Below are 19,428 nucleotides of genomic sequence, written 5' to 3' on the forward strand. Positions count from 1 at the left end.
CAGCCACCCCTTTCAACATTATGGGTTGTAGATCATCAGGTCCAGGCAATTTATCTACTTTAAGTCCCATTAATTGCTCTCTTGCTACTTTTTATTAATATTGATATCTTGCAGTTCCTCGTTTACGAGTCCCTTGATTCTCAATTATTTCTGGGAGGTTTTTTGTATTTTCCTCTGTGAAGACAGACACAAAATATTTGTTTAGTTTCTCTGCCATTTCCTTATTCCCCATTATAAATTCTCCTGAGTCTGCTTGTAATGGACCCATATTTGTTTTTGCTAATCTGACTTATAGAAGCTTTTCCAGTCTGGTTTAATGTTCCTCACTAGTTTACTCTCATATTCTGTTTTTCCATTCTTAATCTTTCTCTTGGTCCTCCTTTGCAGAATTCTAAAATGCTCTCAATCCTCAGGTTTACCACTTTGGGAAAATTTATACACCTCTTCCTTTGATCTAATACAATCCTTGATTGCCTTTGTTAGCCATGTTTGGAAGACTTTCCTTGCTGGGTTTTGTGCATTAAATGAATCTTTAAGAAAGAGATGCTTCACGTACAGGCTAGTTACATTCCAACAAGGGGGGAAGGTAGGGAAACCAAAATCAGGGCTCCTTGGAAGATGAGGGAGATAGAGATTGTGATGAAACAAAAAAAGAGGGTGTGTGATACATGCCAGAAGAATTCTCCAAGTGAGAACCAGGCCAAATACAATAACTTGACAGGGGAAGTGAAGAGGAAAATAAGACTGGTGAAGAGGGAATATGAGAATAGAATGTCATTCAACATAAAAGGGAATCCAAAAATATTCTACTTGGATATCAATAGTAATGGGTAGTAAGAGATGGAGTGAGGCCTATTAGGGACAAAGAGTGTAATATATGCTTACAGGCACAGGGCAAAGCTAGAATATTTAATGAGTACTTTGTGTTGGTGTTTACTAAGGAAGAGGAATCTGACAAAATATCAGTAAAAGCGGAGAGAGGTGACGGATAGGATAAAAATTGAGAGGGCGGTGGTACTAAAAAGGTTGGCTATACTTAGCGTGGATAATAACCTGGTCTGGATGACTTGCATACCAGGTTGCTAAAAGAAGTGCGGTTGGAGATAGCGCTAGGGCTTGCCATAATCTTCCAATCTTCCCTCGATTTGGGGGAGGTGCCAGAGGATTGCAGAGTGGCAAATGTGACAGCCTTATTCAAGAAAAGGTGTGAGGACAGCCATAGCAATAAAGGCCAGTTAGATTAGCATCAGTGGTGGGTAAGGTTTTAGAAACTATAATCAGGGGGAAAAAAAATCAACAGGCATTTGGCGAGGTTTGAGTTAATTAAGGATTGTAAAAGGCAGATCATGCTTGACTAATCTAATTGAATTTTTTGATCAAGTAACAGAAAAAATTGATGAAGGACATATGGTAGATGTTGTCCATATGCATTTTAAGAAAGCATTTGGTGAAGTACCACACAAAAGGCTGGTTGGCAAAATTGAGGCTCATGGAATTAGAGGGTCAATGTCTAATTGGATAAAAATTTGGCTCAAGGACAGAAAACATGGTATATTGTTGTTTTTCAGACTGGATGATGGTAGACAGTGGTGTTCCCCAAGGGTCAGTGCTAGGATCGCTGCTTTTTTTTGCTATATATAAATGACTTGGATCTTGGAAATACAAAGTAGAATTTCAAAATTTGCCGATGATACCAAACTTGAAGGATTGGCAAACAGTGAGAATGATACGAACCACCTGCAGCAGGACATAGATAGATTATCAGAATGGGCAGGCAAATGGAATTTAATACAGACAAGTGTGAGGTGATACATTTTGGCAGAAGGGATGGGGAGAGGAAATATAGCCTTAATGGCACAGTTCTAAAGAATGTGCAGGAACAGAGGGACCTGGAATTGCATGCGCATTAATCTTTGAAGACAGCAGGACATATTGAGAGAGCAGTTAGCAAAGCATATAGGCTTCCTAAGTAGAGGCCTAGAGTACAAAAACAGGGAAGTTATGCTGAACCTTTTTAAAGCTCTGGTTAGACCCCAACTAGAATATTACGTCCAGTTTTGGTCACCACATTTCAGGAAAGGTGTGAGGGTCCTTGAGAGGGTGCAGAGGAAATTTGCCAGAATGGTTCCAGGGATGGAGGATTTTAGTTACAAGGTTAGGTTGGAAAAGCTGGGGTTGTTCTCTTTGGAGCAAAGGATATTGAGGCGAGATTTGATAGAGGTGTACAAGATTATGACAGGCTTAGATAAGTTAGACAAGGAAGAATTGTTCCCATTAACTAATGGTACAAGGACTAGGGGACACAGATTTAAGGTTTTGGGCAAGAGATGCAAGGAGAATATGAGAAAGAACTTTTTTACACAGCGATTAGTAATGACCTGGAACTCACTGCCCACAAAGGTGGTAGAAGCGGAAACAATGACTGATTTCAAAAAGAAATTGGATTGGCACTTGAAGGAAACAAACTTGCAGGGTCACGGTGATCGAGCGGGGGAGTAGGACTGACTGGATTGCTCCGCGGAGAGCTGGCATGGATCCGATGGGCCGAATATCTTGCTTCTATGCCGTAAATGACTCCACGACTCTATGACTTCTTTGCAGCTACCTTAGATTTTTAGTAATGGAGCACTTCCTTTTCTTTTTCATCCTAGAAGAATCTATGCTGTCAACAGCGGCACACAATCGAATAGCAATCCCACTCAGCATCGCCGGTCATCATGTGACCACAGCCCAGGCTATTGCAGCTCAGGCGGCCACAGCACAAGTAGCAGCAGCTCAGGCCGCTGCCCTGGACCAGCTGCGAGAGAAGCTGGATTCAGGAGAGCCACCAGAGAAAAAGATGTCAGTCATTGCAGAGGAACAGCAACGACTCATGCAGCAAGCACTGCAGCAGAACCTGCTGGCCATGGCAACACAGATCCCTATGAACATTAAAATCAATAGTAGAGGTAAGGCGAGAAGACTTCATTCATGCTAAAATGCTGGATTCTGTCAAAAGTTTCTCATTAATACTCTACTTTGTTGTACATCACCACCACGATAGCCGTACAATAGATGATTTTTCCTCATTCACTTGTGGCCTTTACATCTTCTATTACTATCTTTTCTTTATTTATATGTATATGATCCCTGCTTCCTTATAATTTCCACCCTGTTCCTTCTGAGCTCCAACTGTGCTGCCATCCTTATGTGTTTATTCCCATTGTGCTGAAATCAAGATCCATCTCCCTCACCTCTAAATATGGAACTCCTGATCTCCTTCCCTCTCTCCTACAATCCACTGATTTTTGAAATTTAAATCCAGTCAATACTTTCTGATTGAATTAGTCTTTCTTCTGCTTTTACTGTCTTCTGCCCCGTGGACTTGAGCGTATATCTTTTTTTTTACAAAATAAAATTAAATGTCTTCTAAGTTAAGATATTGTGTACAAATTTACATTTGGGATAAAGTACCACATAATGTGTCCAAATAATCAGATAATACTGTATACTTTATACCAGAAAATCGTAACAACTTACACTAAATGTCCCTCTTGCTGTTGCCTGATTTTTAATGGAGTTTTGACATAATATCGTATAATCCCCACCTTTCCTTCTTCCTTATGAATAGGCATGCTGATTTTATTACATTTTTTATGTTTCATTCCTCATGTTACGACCAGATGAGAAAGAGGTCTAGGGGTCCCTTTCAGCCTTCACCTGGTCTTACACACTGTGTTTTTAGCTCCCCCTTGGTGAATCTTTGTTCATCACTTTCCAATTATAAGGCAAAGATACGAGCACATCAGGCTTTCTTAGGTTTAAATAAGAAAAGTTGAAATTTATTAAACTTAAACTCTAATTCGGTTAATGCTTACAGATACATGCCGCGCCCCAGGCTAGCATGAATACGTGATACACGCGTGCAAATAGAGACAGAAAGGAGAAGAAAAATAAAGTGGAAAGTTTTGAGGCAATATCTGAAGAGTTTTTGTAATGGTTTTTCGAGCTCACTGTAGAGTCCTTGGTTGTAGGTAGATCTTGCTTTTCATTGGGGCCCAGTATTCTTCTTAAACCTTGTCCGCTTAAGGAGACTTTTCTCTCTTGGGGTTCATGTGTCTTTAGTGGATTCAGAGGCTTGTGAGAAAGAGATGGGAGCAGATAGGAGAGATCTTCTCAGTCACGGAGCAAACAGCTTTTTGCCCAAACTGTTAGTACAAACTCAAAAAACCCAGGTTGCCCAGCAGGTTAGTCATGTGGCTAGCTGGTTTGACCATGTCTGTTTGTGTATTCGGCCATTTTAGCAGTCAACCTGGAATGCAAAGTCCCCCACCTTCAACGTTTGGTGATCAAAAGTCCATTGTGGGTTGAATGTCAGGGAATGGCTGCTTTGTCCTTCCAAACACCATCTGTTATTATGCAAATATATTTTCCAGCCATGGCTGATCAGTTTAACAATTCCTTTCATAACTCCAGTAACAGTTTAAAATCAATGTTCATGACAAAATTAATGTGCCTGATTCTTGGCAGGTGGGGGCCTATCATGACACCTCCAGACGCAGCAGAATGAAATGAGATTTAAGAAAAGTGCATTTCATTAAAAGGGTAGAGAAAAATATAAGATACAGAAAAACCCAGGCATTTCTCTCATTCATTCCCATTCATTCATAAATCCTAAAACGTATTACAGCCTTTCTTGGTGCCAGTGCTGCTTTAATTGCCCCCTTTTTGGCATTCCGATAAACGTGTTTTTTTTTGGGAAGTTTGGTGGTTTGCTTTTTCTCTGATTGTGGGGGAGGATTCTTTGCTCATCTTCCCTTTCTCCCAGAGGACACTCCTGCCTGCAGGTGTTCATGCAGACTTGACTGCACACCTCTGTAAGACTTTGACTAGGTGAGGCATCACCTTCACGTTTCTCAGCCCCCTGGAGGTCTGTCTTTGGCTCTGCAGGTTCCTGTAAATGCTGTTAGCAACTCTGGTGGGATGCTTCTAGTGTCTGCATTTACATAGGAGGATGATAGGAGGATAACGTCTCATATTTTCTGGGGTTGGCTGACTGTACAGTAGGGGTTTTCATCCGGGATTCCTCTGAGACTTCCTTTCATTTGCCCTCTTGGTCACTTTTTCCCCTTCCCTGTCTTACCTTTTGCCATGCTTGTGCCTGCCTGTCCCCTTTTGTTCATGGCGGAGGTCCCTTACCGTTCTTGACCCTCTGCTGGAGGGTCCTCCTGACACTGATACAGGACTTGGGGTTGCAGATTTCACTGTAAGTTGGGGTTTTCCCTCAACCTGGCACACATGGCAACTTCTTCAGTACTCCACCACATCTTTGTGGAGTTTTAGCCAGTCAAACTACTGTCTTATGCGGGCTTTGGTCTTTCGTATACCAGCATATACAGCCACTGTAGTCTCGTGGGTCCTTCTTAATATTTCTCTCTGGTAACTCTGTGGCACCAATAACTGGTGAACTTCTGTCCACTCCTTGCTCTCAGGTCTGTGAGGAGAACTCCATTTTCTCATCAGTACCTCATTCATTAAATAGTAGCAATCAGGGACACCCTCTGATTCACTTTCAGACTGGGCAGCCTGTGCTAACTTTCGCAATACTCAGTCGGCTCGCTGAGGCTCAACTAGGGAAATTCCATTTAATTCATTCCCTGGGTCTCCTAACTTTCCAAAGAAAGTCTCGGACGGCAGACCTCATGGTCATCTACCTGCAATGCCAGCGCAGTCTCCTCTGGGGGAGCCGACTTATAAATTATAGCAAACTCATCAGCCAGAATGGCCACTTGCTGGGCTCTCTGGACCCGCTGCTCCTCTATGTGGGTCCTTATGGAGAATGGGAGAGAGTATTAAATTCCTTTAACAAAATTACTTCTCTGAGATTCTCATAGCTGAGCTGTACTTTAAGACCCCTCAGCCACAGGTCAAAAGCCAGCTGCTTACTTCTTTCAAACTCCAGATAAGTTTGATTAGCTTGCTTCTTGAGGGTTCTAAACTTTTGGCAATAGTCTTCGGGCACTAATTCGTATGCCCCAAGTTTAGCATTTTTTGTCAGTTCATAATTTGATGAACTCTGATCTGGCAACTGGGAATAAACCTCATGGGCTTTTCCCGTTAGCTTGCTTTATAGTAAAAGGGGCCAGGTCTTAGCTGGCCATTTTAGCTGCCTTGCCAGTTTCTCAAAGGACACAAAAAATGTTTCTGCATCCTCCTCAATGAATTTTGGAATTAGTTGAGCTAGTTTTAACAATTTTGTACCCACCCCTGAATTATGCTCCTTCATATTGGCCATGCTTTCATTGGGGTTACTCTGTCGCCCCCTAGTTAACTCAAGCCGCTTCAATTCTCACTCTTCGCATTCCTTCCAGAATATTCTTTCCTCTCCCTCTCCTCAAATTCAAGTGTCCTCTGTTGCAATTGTATCTTTGCTAATAATACCCTGTCAGAGTCTGCTTCTAACCCTGTTTCTGCTTCTTCAGATTCAAGGGAAAAATGGTTGGCCACTAGCCTTAGGAAGCCCTAGGACTTCCTAGCCTTGCCACATAAAGTAATCCCACACTGCTCAGCCATTTTCCTCAATTCCTCCATAGGCAGTGCTTTTAACTTATCCCAAGTTACTTCACCCTGGCTTGGAGAGCTACCAGCTTCAGTTGCAGACATGTTAGTACTCAAACACACACAACCACAAGAAAACCTGTCTTGAAATCTTGGTCTTTTTTGATTGGGAACAATTTGGCTTCCTACTTCCAATTTCTCTCGTTTGTGGGTACAATCCAGGACGGTAGCACCCATATTTCTGCTACGATCAGGTGAGGAAGGGTCGGGGGGTCCCTCTCAGCCTTCATCTGGTCTTACTGTAACAGGGTTTAATTTTTAAAATATTGTATTTTTTAGCTCCTCCTTTGGTAAATCCTTATTTATCACTTTCCAATTGTAAGGCAAAGAAACCAGCACGAGCAGGCTTTCTTAGGTTGAAAGAAGAAAAGCTGAAATTTATAAAACTTAAACCTAAACTCTAATTCGGGTAACGCCTACGGATACATGACACGCCCCACGCTAGCATGCATACACGATACACCCATGCAGATAGAGACAGAAAGAGAACAGAAGAAATAAAGTGGAAAGGTTTGAGGCAATATCTGAAGAGTTTTTGTTATGGTTCTTCCAGCTCACTGTAGAGTCCTTGATTGGAGGTTGATCTTGCTTTTCGTTGGGGCCCAGTGTTCTTCTTAAACCTTGTTCACTGTAGGAGACTTTTCTCTCTTGGGGTTCATGTGTTTTCAGTGGATTCAGAGGCTTGTGAGAAAGAGATGGGAGCAGACAGGAGAGATCTTCTCAGTCACGGAGCAAACAGACTTTCTGCCTTTTTTGGCCAAGCTGTTTGTACAAATTCAGAAAACCCAGGTTGCCCAGCAGGTTAGTCATGTGACTAGCTGGTTTGACCATGTCTGTTTGTGTATTCGGCCATTTTAGCAGTCAACCTGGAATGTGAGCTCCCCCACCGTCAACATCTGGTTATCAAAAGTCCAATGTGGGTTGAATGTGTCAGGGAATGGCTGCTTTGTCCTTCCAAGCACCGTCTGTTAATATGCAAATGTCTTTTCCAGCCACGGCTGATCTGTTTAACAAGTCCTTTCATAACTCCAGTAACAGATTAAAATCAATTTTCATGTCAAAATTAATGTGCCTCATTCTTGGCAGGTGAGGGCCGAGCATGACAACACATAAAACTGTGAAAGAATTGTTAATGAAAGTTTAGGACTGGTTAGAGATGAAAAAGGAAATCTCATGAAAATGAAGGTGGTGATACAAAATGAGTACTTTGCTTCACTTTTTATACAAGAGAGTGATAGTGGGAATGAAAGGGTATTAAAGGGGGTTACATAATTGGATTGAATAACTATATGGAAATAAAGGGAAATAGTACTGAAAAAGATTATGGAAATTGAAGGGCAAAGGGCACTGGGTCCTGATACCAGACATCCCAGAATATCGAGGGGAATCAGAGAGAAAATTGTGGCAACTTGAACTGGGTAACTATAGAGCAGGGTTGTCCAACATACCGCCCGTCAAAGGTTTCCATCTGGCCTGCGGATGTAAGCTGCACCCGAGGCCGTTCATCATCCTCGCCCGGGGTCTGTGACTGGAGATGGGAAATTTCCCTTTCTCTTCTTCTTGCAGTCTGTCCTTTTTGATAACATCACGCTGTCACTTTCACAGCTGAGAGCTGCTGAAGCAGGAACGTGCTTCCCAACTTTGACAGATTTGGGGTTTTCCAACTTTTTTTAAAAGCCCGCCAGCAAACCCCGAATCTGTCCGGTGTTGGGAAGTGCATTCCTGCTTCAGCAGCTGTCAGCTGTGAAACTGACAGCGCGATGTTTTTAAACAAGCTGACCAACCACAAAGCTACTATGCTGTGTGCTCCTCAGAGCTAGGGAGAGAGAGGGGTGGTGGGGGGGGGTGGGGGGGGGGTGCGGGAACTACGCATAGATGGGAGTCAGGTCAGAAGAATGGACAGAATATAAAAAACAACAAAGGTTGACTAAAAGATTGATAAGGAAGGTAAAATTAGAGTACGAGAGAAAGCCAGCTAGAAATATAAAGACAGATAGTAAGAGTTTCTATAGATATTTAAAAAAGAAAAGAATTAACAAAATGAACGTTGGTCCTATAGAAAGTGAGTCTGGGGAATTAATAATGGATAATAAGGAGATGGCAGATGAATTGAACAGGTATTTTGCATTGGTCTTCACTATTGAGGATACAAGTAACATTCCAGTAATAGCTGTAAGTCAGGAAATGGAAGGGAGGGAGGAACTCATGAAAATTACAATCACCAGGGAACAGGTACTGAACAAGTTGTTGGAGCTGCGGGCTGACAAGTCCCCGGGTCTTGATGGACTTCATCCGAGGGTGTTAAAAGAAGTGGCTAGTGAGATAGTTGATGCAATAGTTTTAATTTTCCAAAATCCCCTAGATTCAGGGAAAGTTCTGCTAGACTGGAAAATAGCGAATGTAACTCCTTTATTCAGAAAGGGAGGGAAACAGAAAGCAGGAAACTACAGGCCTGTTAGCTTAACATCTGTCATAGGGAAAATGTTAGAAGCTATTATTAATGATGTTATAGCAGGGCATTTAGAAAAATTGAAGGTCATCAGGCAGAGTCAACATGGTTTTGTGAAAGGGAAATCATGTTTAACCAATATATTGGAATTCTTTGAGGGAGTTACATGTGCGGTGGATGAATTGTACTTAGATTTCCAGAAGGCATTTGATAAGGTGCCACATCAAAGGTTATTGCAAAAGATAAAGGCTCATGGTGTAGGGGATATAAGATTGGTTAGCTAACAGGAAACACAGAGTAGGCATATGTGGCTCATTTTCTGGTTGGCAAGATGTAACAAGTGGTGTGCCACAGGGATCTGTGCTGGTGCCTCAACCTTTTACAATTTATATAAATGACTTAGATGAAGGGACTGAAAGTATGGTTGCTAAATTTTCTGATGACACAAAGATAGGTAGGAAAGTAAGTTGTGAAGAGGACATAAGGAGGCTACAAAGGGATATCAATAGGTTAAGTGAGTGGGCAAAAATCTGGCAAATGGAATATAATGTGGGAAAATGCGAAGTTGTCCATTTTGGCAGGAAGAATAACAAAGAAGCATATTATCTAAATGGTGAGAAATTGCGGAGCTCTGAGATGCAGAGGGATCTGGGTGTCCTAGTGCATGAATCACAAAAGGTTAGTATGCAGGTACAGCATGTAATTAGAGTCATTGAGTTATCCAGCACAGAAACAGGCCTTTCGGCCCGTCGTGTCCATGCTGGCCATCAAGCGCCTATCGATTCTAATCCCATTTTCCAGTACTTGGCCCTTAGCCTTGTATGCTATGGCATTTCAACTGCTCATCTAAATACTTCTTAAATGTTGTGAGGGTTCCTGCCTCTACCACCTCTTCAGGCAGTGTATTCCAGATTCCAAACAGCCTCTGGGTGAAAAAAGTTATCCTCAAATCCCCTCTAAACCTCCTGCTCCTTACCTTAAATCTAAGCCCCCTGGCTATTGACACCTCTGCTAAGGGAAAAAGTTTCTTCCTATCTACCCTATCTATGCCCCTCATAATTTTGTAAAACTCAATCAGGTCCCTCCTCAGCTTTCTCTGCTCTAAGGCAAACAACCCTAGCCTTTTCAGTCTCTCTTCATAGCTTAAATGCTCCAGCCCAGGCAATATTCTGGTGAATTTCCTCTGCACCCTCTCCAGGAAAGCTAATAGAATATTATTGTTTATTGCAAGGGGAATTAAATGCAAAAATAGGGAGGTTATGCCTCAGCTATACAGGACCACATCTGGAGTACTGTGTACAGTACTGGTCTCCTTATTTAAGGAAGGATGTAAATGCATTGGAAGCAGTTCAAAGGTTTACTAGACTGAAACCTGGAATAGGCAGACTATCTTATGAGGAAAGATTGGACAGGCTAGGCTTATATCCACTGGAAATTAGAAGAATAAGAGGCGACTTGATTGAAACATATAAAATCCTGAGGGGTGTTGACAGGGTGGATGTGGAAAGGATGTTTCCCCTTGTGGGAGAATCTCGAACCAGGGGTCACTGTTTAAAAATAAGGGGTCACCCATTAAAGACAGAGATGAGGAGAAAATCTTTCTCTCAGAGGGTCGTGAATCTTCGGAAGTCTCTTCTTCAAAAGGCGGTGGAAGCAGAGTCTTTGAATATGTTTAAGGCAGAAGTAGATAGATTCTTGATAAGCGGAGAGTGGGGGGGAGGTTGAAAGGTTATCGGGGGTAGGTGGTAATGTGGAAAAAGTTCAGCCATGAACTTATTGAATAGCACAGTAGGCTCGAGGAGCCGAGTGGCCTACTCCTGCTCCTAATTCGTATGTTCGTATGAGAGAGGAGGGGGGAACAAAGGGAGAGGGGAACTGAGAGACAGAGAGGGGGTAACAGAAAGAGAGAGTGGGGGGGAACAAAGAGAGAGAGAGGGGGGGACAGAGAGAGAGGGGGTAACAAGAGAGAGGGGACAGAGAGAGAGTGGGGATAGAGAGGGTGGGGACAAAGAGAGAGGAGGACAGAGAAAGGGTGGGAACAGAGAGAGGGGGTCAGAGAGGGAGAGATACAGACAGACAGATAGAGGTGGGCACAGAGAGAGAAAGGGGGGGATGGTGGGGGGACACAGAGAGTGAGGATGACACAGAGAGGGAGGAACAGAGGGAGAGAGTAAGACAGAGAGAGAGATCAAGATCACTTCTGATAGATGGATATCTATCCTGAATACTCCACATCACTACAGCAAATGTGCGGGCAGACATTGACTACTTGTGCAAGCAACAAAATGCCAGGTATCGCACTAAATCAGTGTCCAACATAGTGAGTGAGGAAGTAAGTCAATAAATTAATCTTCTCATTTAAAGCTTCTTCACAAAAATGCACATTTTGATTAATAGTAAGATAATTTTTGATGCCTTTAATTTTCCGAAATTGTTTCACCGGACCCCTATGTAAGACAAAAATGGTAATATGGTCCCCCACATGAAAAGGTTGGGCAACCCTGCTATGGACCAATCAGCTGAACATTTCTAGTGGATATAGAAAGAAATAATGTGCATTTATATAATGCCTATCATGTCCTTAGAATGTCCCAAACTTTTTCTTCATTGCTCAGACCCTCAACATTAGGAATTAGCCTTCTTGGCAGTAATTTTCCAAGTTTTCATTAAAGCAAATGCTTAAAGATTTTAGCCTTTAATTTGGTGCCATTTCTGCTCCATTTTTATTATCTTTTTAAAAATTCTAAGCTATGTTCATTTTTGTTTTTCAACTTCCAAGGGTTGTGATCCAAGGACTATATAATTCACTAAAGAAGCTTGCAGCATGGCTGTTCCTTTAAAAGCTAATTGTCATCACATTATGTAATTTTCTCCTTTCTTATGCTCCATGTGATGCCCTCAGACTCTCTTTAGCCTTTTTTCTGCTGTTCCTGGCATCTGTTGTATTTGCATTGCTCTGGCAAATTAATGAGAGGCTGAGTGATGTTTCTGTTGGTACCTAGAAACATCCTGTGCAAATGTTGGTGTAGTGATCATCTTCACTTCCTCTGAGCTTGCCATCTGGATGTTGCACCTTTGCTTCATGTCCTGTATGTGGAAGGAGAATTTTTTTGATACAGTGAGTTATAATGATCTGTAATACATTGCCTGAAAGGGTAGTGAAAGGAGATTCAGTTGTAACTTTCAAAGGGGAATTGGATAATTACTTGAAGGGAAGAAAAGAACAGGACTAATTGGATAGCTCTTTCAAAGAGCCAGCACAGAATGGTGGGCAGATGGCCTTCTTCTGTGTTATAAGAGTCTATGATTCTAACCATAATTGGTCTAATGTTGAGTCCCTGCCAAGGGACAGACTGCATACATGCTGTTCAGTTGCTGAGATCCAGATAAGTAACATATTAGTGGTACACATATTGTATTGCTTAGTACTGAGTCTAAAATCCTCTTCATATGGTCTGTAAAGTTTCAGGCTGTAGTCTCTTGCTGTTCTACTTCTTCTTCCTCCATAATATCTAGCAACCAGATGATTGATGTAACACCTATGCTACAGGATTCACCAGTAGACTCATTCTCTCCTGCTCTACTCACACCTTGAACTGTGCAGATATCTCTGGTGTTTTTGTGGCTGCTTTAGTTATAACACAATTAATGTGATGCATGAATCAAGTAAATCCTGAGTAAATTTGCAGGTTTTTAAAAATTGTTGCTAAACAACCAGTCAATAAGCAAAATACTGTTGATGATGGGTCACCGTGTTACATCTGATTACCTCAGGAACAATTTTGGTGGTGTGAACAAAGGTTGGTGCCATTCCATTATCTAAAACTAACCAAATTATTATTCTTTAATCACAAGTAGTGTGTACACCAATTCTAATGCTGGGAGCAAATTAAACCCTTACCAAAAGTACCAGGATGATTGGCGTGGGAAATAAAAACTACCACACTGGTGGAGTGGAAAATACTCTTCTGAGGTTGAGATTTAGGTATGTTTTTGCGCAGAGTAGAGGGAGCTTTACTCTTTACTCCATTATTTCATGTACCTATTTATAAAGCACCTTGGGATATTGTTTACATTACATTACTATATAAATGCAAATTATTATTGCTATTGTTCTTGCATCTAACCCATTATATCTGTAAAGCTTGGAGCTGACTACTGGCTCCTGAAATAAAAAGTGCTGCATTCCACAACACGACTGGGCTTCAGCTTATTGAGTACAAAAATGTTTTAACAAAACCCAAGTAATATTTTATTCAGTACATTTACTAAGTGAGGGGAAAATGCCATTTAAAGTATGAGGTCTCCATTTTTCTGTAAGTTTATTTGCCTTACAACTGTTATATTGGTATCATCTAACCTTTTGCTTTACAAAATAATTTAAAACTAGTCTGGAGAGGAACTTGCTTTTAATGAAGAAACCTGGGTGAAAACTAAAGCCACCACGGTCCAGAAGAGGAGGAGAAATTAAGAAGTGGTTAGATGGCAACTACTCCCCAAACTTGGCTTTTAAAAGCTTGGAGAATATAAGAGAAAGGGAAGATGAAGAAGGTAAAGAATTCCACTAATTGGGCCCAATTTCACCTTAATAAAGAACAACTCCCAGCAAGTACGGAAGAGAAAGAAGAACACTTGCATTATGTGTTAAGAGAAACTTAGTAATCAAATATCCTGGTGCTATCAGGTTCCAGGAGTCAGCTTATCATCTCTAGTTTACTCTCTCAGCTATCTTGCTTTTTGGCACTCATATTGGTATTTTCTTCTTCTTGCTTTCCCCAGCAGATGACAGACAAGAAACTGCATTGAACCTGTCTACAAATGGCATTAGCAGCATCAACATGTCAATAGAAATAAATGGAGTTGTCTACACAGGTAAATAGAAGGCTGTTTTCCGATGTAATTGCGAGCAGGAAATCCAATAACTTATAGCAGTGCAGTGGCGTTAAGTTCTATACACAATTTGATGTCTTTACTATAAAATCCATTCTAATGAAGTGGCAGTCTGATGCAGTTAAAAAAGTTAAATATCTTGAAATTGCCCTTGTTGATTTGTGGTCGATTGTGCTCATTGTCTTAGATTGAGAAACAGACTGCTGAATCCAGACTGTGTCGTTGAGCTGAAGGTTTAATTACCACTGTGTAAGCACTGGCAGTTCAGAGCCCTCTCTGCTGTGTTCACTTGCCCTTTAATTCAAACCCACTCCTCAGGGAACAGATGGAAACATGAAATTAAATAGGATGGGATGGGGAGGTATGGGATGGAATGGCAGCACAGATAGCACAAGGCGTTCAGAGGAAACATGTTCCCACAAAGAAAAAGGGTGAGATGGCCAAATCTAGAGCCTCATGGATGTCAAGGAGCCTACAAGATCAGGCAGAATAGGAAAGCTTATGTCTGACACCTAGAACTCAATACTACAGAAAGCTGAGCGGAGTATAGAAAGTGGAGGGGTGAAATAAAAAAGGAAATTAGGAAAGCAAAGAGAGGGCATGAAAGAATATTGGCAAGCAAAATCAAGGTGAACCAAAGAGCAAGAGGATAACTAAGGAGAGAGTAGGGCCCATAAAAGAACAAAAAGGTAACCTATGTGTAGGGGCGGAAGATATTGGTATGGCTCTTAATGAATACTTTGCGTCTGTCTTCACAAAAGAGGGGGATGATGCAGATATTATCGTTAAGGAGGAAGAGTGTGAAGTATTGAATGTGATAAACATAGGGAGAGAGGAAGTTTTAATGAAAGTTGATAAATCACCAGGGCCAGATGAAATGTATCCAAGGCTATCAAGAGAAGCAAAAGAGGAAATAGCAGAGGGTCTGACCATCATTTTCCAGTTCTCACTGTAGTGCCGGAGGATTGGAGAACTGCTAAAGTTGTACCTCTGTTTCAAAAGGGAGTGAAGGATAGACTGAATAATTACAGACCAATCAGTCTAACCTCAGTAGTGGGCAAATTATTGGAATCTATTGTGAGAGACAGGATGAACTGTCTCTTAGAAAGGCATAGGTTAATCAAGGATAGTAAGCATAGATTTGTTAAGAGAAGATCTTGTTTGACCAACTTGATCCAATTTTTTGAAGAAGTAACAAGGAAGATAGATGAGAGTAGTGCAGTTGATGTGGTCTACATGGATTTTAGCAAGGCTTTTGACAAGGTCTCACATGGCAGACTGGTTAAAAAAATAAAATCCATGGGATCCTGGGAAATGCAGCAAGGTGGATACAAAATTGGCTCAGTGGCAGGAAAAAAAGGGTAATTGTTGACGGCTGTATTAGCGATTGGAGGGCTGTTTCCAGTTGCATTCCGCAGGGCTCAGTACCGGGTCCCCTGTTTTTTGTGGTCTATATTAACGATTTGGATGTAAATGTAGGGGGCATGATCGAGAAGTTTGCGGAAGACACAAAGTTTGGCCGTATGGTAGATAGTGAGGAGGATAGCTGTAGGCTGCAGGAAGATATTGATGGTCTGGACTGATGGGCAGAAAAGTGGTAAATGGAATTCAACTTGGAGAAATGTGAGGTGATGCATTTGGGGAGGTCAAACAAGGCAAAGGAATACGCGATTAATGGGAAAATACTCAGAAGTGTAGAGGAAGTGAGGGACCTTGGAGTGAATGTCCACAGATCCCTGAAGGTAGCAGGACAGATCGATAAGGTGGTTAAGAAGGCATATGGAATCCTTTCCTTTATTAGCCGAGGTATAGAATACAAGAGCAGGGAGGTTATGGTGGAACTGTATAACTCATTGGTTAGGCCACAACTTGAGTACTGTGTGCAGTTCTGGTCACCTGATTACAGAAAGGATGTAATTGCACTAGAGAGAGTACAGAGGAGATTTACAAGGATGTTGCCAGGACTGGGAAAATGCAGCAATGAGAAAAGATTGGATAGGCTGGGGTTGTTCTCCTTGGAACAGAGAAGGTTGAGGGGAGATCTGATTGAAATGTACAAAATTTTGACGGGCTTTCATAGAGTGGAGGTGAAGGGTCTATTCACCTTAGCAGAGATGTCAGTGACGAGGGGGCATAGATTTAAAGTGATTGGTAGAAAAATTAGAGGGGAGATGAGGAAAAGACTTTTCACCCAGAGGGTGGTGTGGGGCTCGAACTCACTGCCTGAAAGGGTAGTTGAGGCAGAGATCCTCAACTCATTCAAAAGGAGTCTGGATATGCACCTCAAGTGCCATATTCTGCAGGGCTACGGACCAAATGCTGGAAGGTGGGATTAGAATAGGTAGATCGTTTTTGGCACAGACATGATGGGCCAAGTGGCCTCTTTCTTTGGCTTAAACTTTCTATGATTCTATAGAACAGGGATACTTACTAAGGAATGTTGTGCTAAACGTAGAAGCAAATATGAATAAAAACTACAGCTAAGATAGCTGTTGGTAACATTTCATAACAGGAGTCTGGACCGTAAAAATAAAATAGTGACAAATTCACCATCTTTTATGGCCTGGGGCACAATCTGTATACTTTGAAGCTGTATTGAGTAGCCTGAGTCCGTGCTAACCATAATTGATTGCCTATATACCCTATATGTATTTCCAGTGATTCTGCAAAGTGTAAAATGATGCTGGTGCTTACCTTGCTTATATTGCAGGATAGATTCCCAACATCAATGGGAATATTGAAGCAATTGTGCACCCTCAAGATTGCACATTCATAGCCACCTAGGGCTATGGTTGCACGTTTAAAGCAATTGTGTACACACGACCTTCTGCCTTAACTGTAGTTTTCATTCTGGTGACTTGCATCTTACCTGTTACCCATGTCCATTCTTGATCTGCATGGATGGGTAGGAAACTCAGAGAATCCACAAAAAAATAGCAATTGACATTTGCCATCAGTGGCATTTTGCCACCAACCTTGTCACAGAGACATGTCAACAACAAGCATTTTTCTTTTGTGATACTTCCATAACACAAACCAAGAAAATGACTCAGTGTTGCAGTGTGGTCAAACTGGCAGGCAGAAGGCCCACCCTGGTGCTGCTATGAGTAAAACCAGTCCACACTGTCTTGTTTGTATTATGGAAGTGTCTCTAATGGCAAATGCATATTATATATGGTAATATTTCTACTAAGTTCCTATCCGTTAACTCAGCAACAATGGTGGAGCTGAAAGAATTCACTCCACTGTTGCTGGTTCTGGTCAAGATTGGTCTCTTCATTCATTTGTACCCCTTTCTGTCACAAGTCATAATTAACGTGTCTATCCAGCACATCCAGTTTTGCTCTGCTTCTTGTTCCATGTACCTCTATACACAGGGTCACGAAAGGTAGTCCAGCTGTTTCTATTCCAAATGTGCCCAAACTATCACAGTCATCTTTCTTGGATCTTCTGTATAAGCATTGTTTCTTGTTCAAACCACATTCTTCTTATATCACTCTTGATTCTTTGCAGCGGGAAGGCAGCTAAACATTTCAGCTGATGTGTCATGAACTACAGTAACTATTTAGAATTCTAGATATGCTTGAAGGTTAAAGATTTATGAGCTGATAATTGATTAAAACAAAAAAAATGTGTCGGGGTAGGACTGTAAAACTCCTATAAATCTTAAGACTGGCAATGTTATCTAGAATCCTGTCTTGATATGAGGTCACTTTGGTTTTTTTACTGTGCAGCCTGACTCACCCCAACCTTCAGAACAATCAGTAAAATCTTTAATGCCTTTTAAAATAAACTTGTTGCCATCAGCTGCCTGAAGAACCTCCTGGGGGAGTAGCAGATTTAAAAGGACAGTGCAGGATTCCTCTCTCCAGTGGCTACAATTCCACCAGAGTTACCATAATATTAGCATACTACCACTGTCATGTTTTGGGCAGAAAACAAATAGACATTCTAGCCCACGCTTCCAAAACAACCATCAGTTTTGTTTATTTTATTCATTCTCAGGATATGGGCATCACTGCCAAGGTCAGCTTTTATTGCCCATCCCTAACTGGCTATGAGAAGGTGGTGATGAACAGACTTCTTGAACTGCTGCAGTCCGTCTGGTATAGGTACACCCACAGTGCTGTTAGGGAGGGAGTTCCAGGATTTTGACCCATTGACAGTCAAGGAATGGCACTCTATTTCCAAGTCAGTGTGTGTCTTGGAGGGGAACTTGCAGGTGGTGGTGTTCCTATGCACCTGCTGCCCTTGTTTTTCTGGGTGGTAGAGGTCGTGGGTTTGTGAGGTGATGTCAAAGAAGCTTTGGTGACTTACTGCAGTGCATCTTGTAGATGGTACACACTGCTGCCACAGTGCGCCGCTGGTGGAGAGAGTGATTGGATGGGGTGCCAAACAAGCAGACTGCTTTGTCATGGAAGGTATCAAGCCGAGGCTGCACTCATTTCGGCAAGTGAAGAACATATCATCACATGCCTGACTTATGCCGAGTACATGATGGAAATGCTTTGGGGAGTCAGGAGGTGAGTCACTCATCTCAGAATGCCCAGTCTCTGATTTGCTCTTGTCGTCACAGTATTTATGTGGCTTGTCCAGTTACATTTCTGGTCAGTGGTGACCTTCAGGATGTTGATGGTGGGGGATTCAATGATGGTGTGCCATTGAATGTTGGAGGAAGATTTTTAGGCTCTCTCTTTTGGAAATGATCATTGCCTGGCACTTGTGGGATGCGAATATTAGTTGTCCCATAAGAACATAAGGAATAGGAGCAGAGTAGGTCATTTGGTCCCTTGAGCCTGCTCCACCATTCAGTAAGATCATGGCTGACTTGTTTGTGGCCTTAACTCCACTTTCCTGCCTGCCCCCCATAACCCTTTACTCCCTTGTAGATCAAAAATCTGTCTGGTTCAACCTTGAATATATTCAATGACCCAGTTTCCACTGCTCTCTGGGGTAGAGAATTCCAAAGGTAAATGACCCTCTGAGCCTATAAAATTCTAACAGGACTTGACAGGGTAGATGCAGGAAGGATGTTCCTGATGGTGGGGGAGTCCAGAACCAGGCATCATAGTCTAAGGATATGGGGTAAACCTTTCAGGACTGGGATGAGAAGAAATGTCTTCACCCAGAGAGTGATGAGCCTATGGAATTTGCTACCACAGAAAGTAGTTGAGGCCAAAACACTGAATGTTTTCAAAAATGAGTTAGATATAGCTCTTGGGTCTAAAGGGATCAAAGGGTACGGGACGAAAGCAGGAACAGGCTACTGAGTTGGATGATCAGCCATGATCATAATGAATGGCAGAGCAGGCTCAAAGGGTCAAATGGCCTACTCCTGTTCCTATTTTCTATGTTTCTCTGTTTCTACGAGCCCAAGCCTGAATGTTGTCCAGGTCTTGCTGCATGCACGCACGGACTGCTTCAGTAACTGAGGAGTCATGAATGATACTTAACACTGTGCAATCACCAGTGAACATCCCCACTTCTGATGT

At 42.0% G+C, this 19,428-nt stretch overlaps 1 protein-coding gene across 5 annotated transcripts in view; it reads left to right on the forward strand.

Annotated features, from left to right (window-relative positions):
• LOC137369825 (AT-rich interactive domain-containing protein 3A-like) overlaps nucleotides 1-19,428 on the forward strand; it is a 529,509-nt gene that overhangs the window by 497,139 nt on the left and 12,942 nt on the right. For 3 of the 5 annotated variants that reach the window (XM_068031397.1, XM_068031414.1, XM_068031423.1), the window contains exons 6-7: nucleotides 2,652-2,948; nucleotides 13,826-13,918. In XM_068031397.1, the coding sequence (XP_067887498.1) occupies nucleotides 2,652-2,948; nucleotides 13,826-13,918 (390 nt within the window). Of the gene's footprint in view, nucleotides 1-2,651; nucleotides 2,949-12,901; nucleotides 12,974-13,825; nucleotides 13,919-19,428 lie in introns of those variants that run through there. The other 2 variants (XM_068031405.1, XM_068031432.1) reach the window with 2 other exon arrangements.

Source organism: Heterodontus francisci, chromosome 1 (genome assembly GCF_036365525.1).
Source record: "Heterodontus francisci isolate sHetFra1 chromosome 1, sHetFra1.hap1, whole genome shotgun sequence".
NCBI lineage: Eukaryota > Metazoa > Chordata > Chondrichthyes > Heterodontiformes > Heterodontidae > Heterodontus > Heterodontus francisci.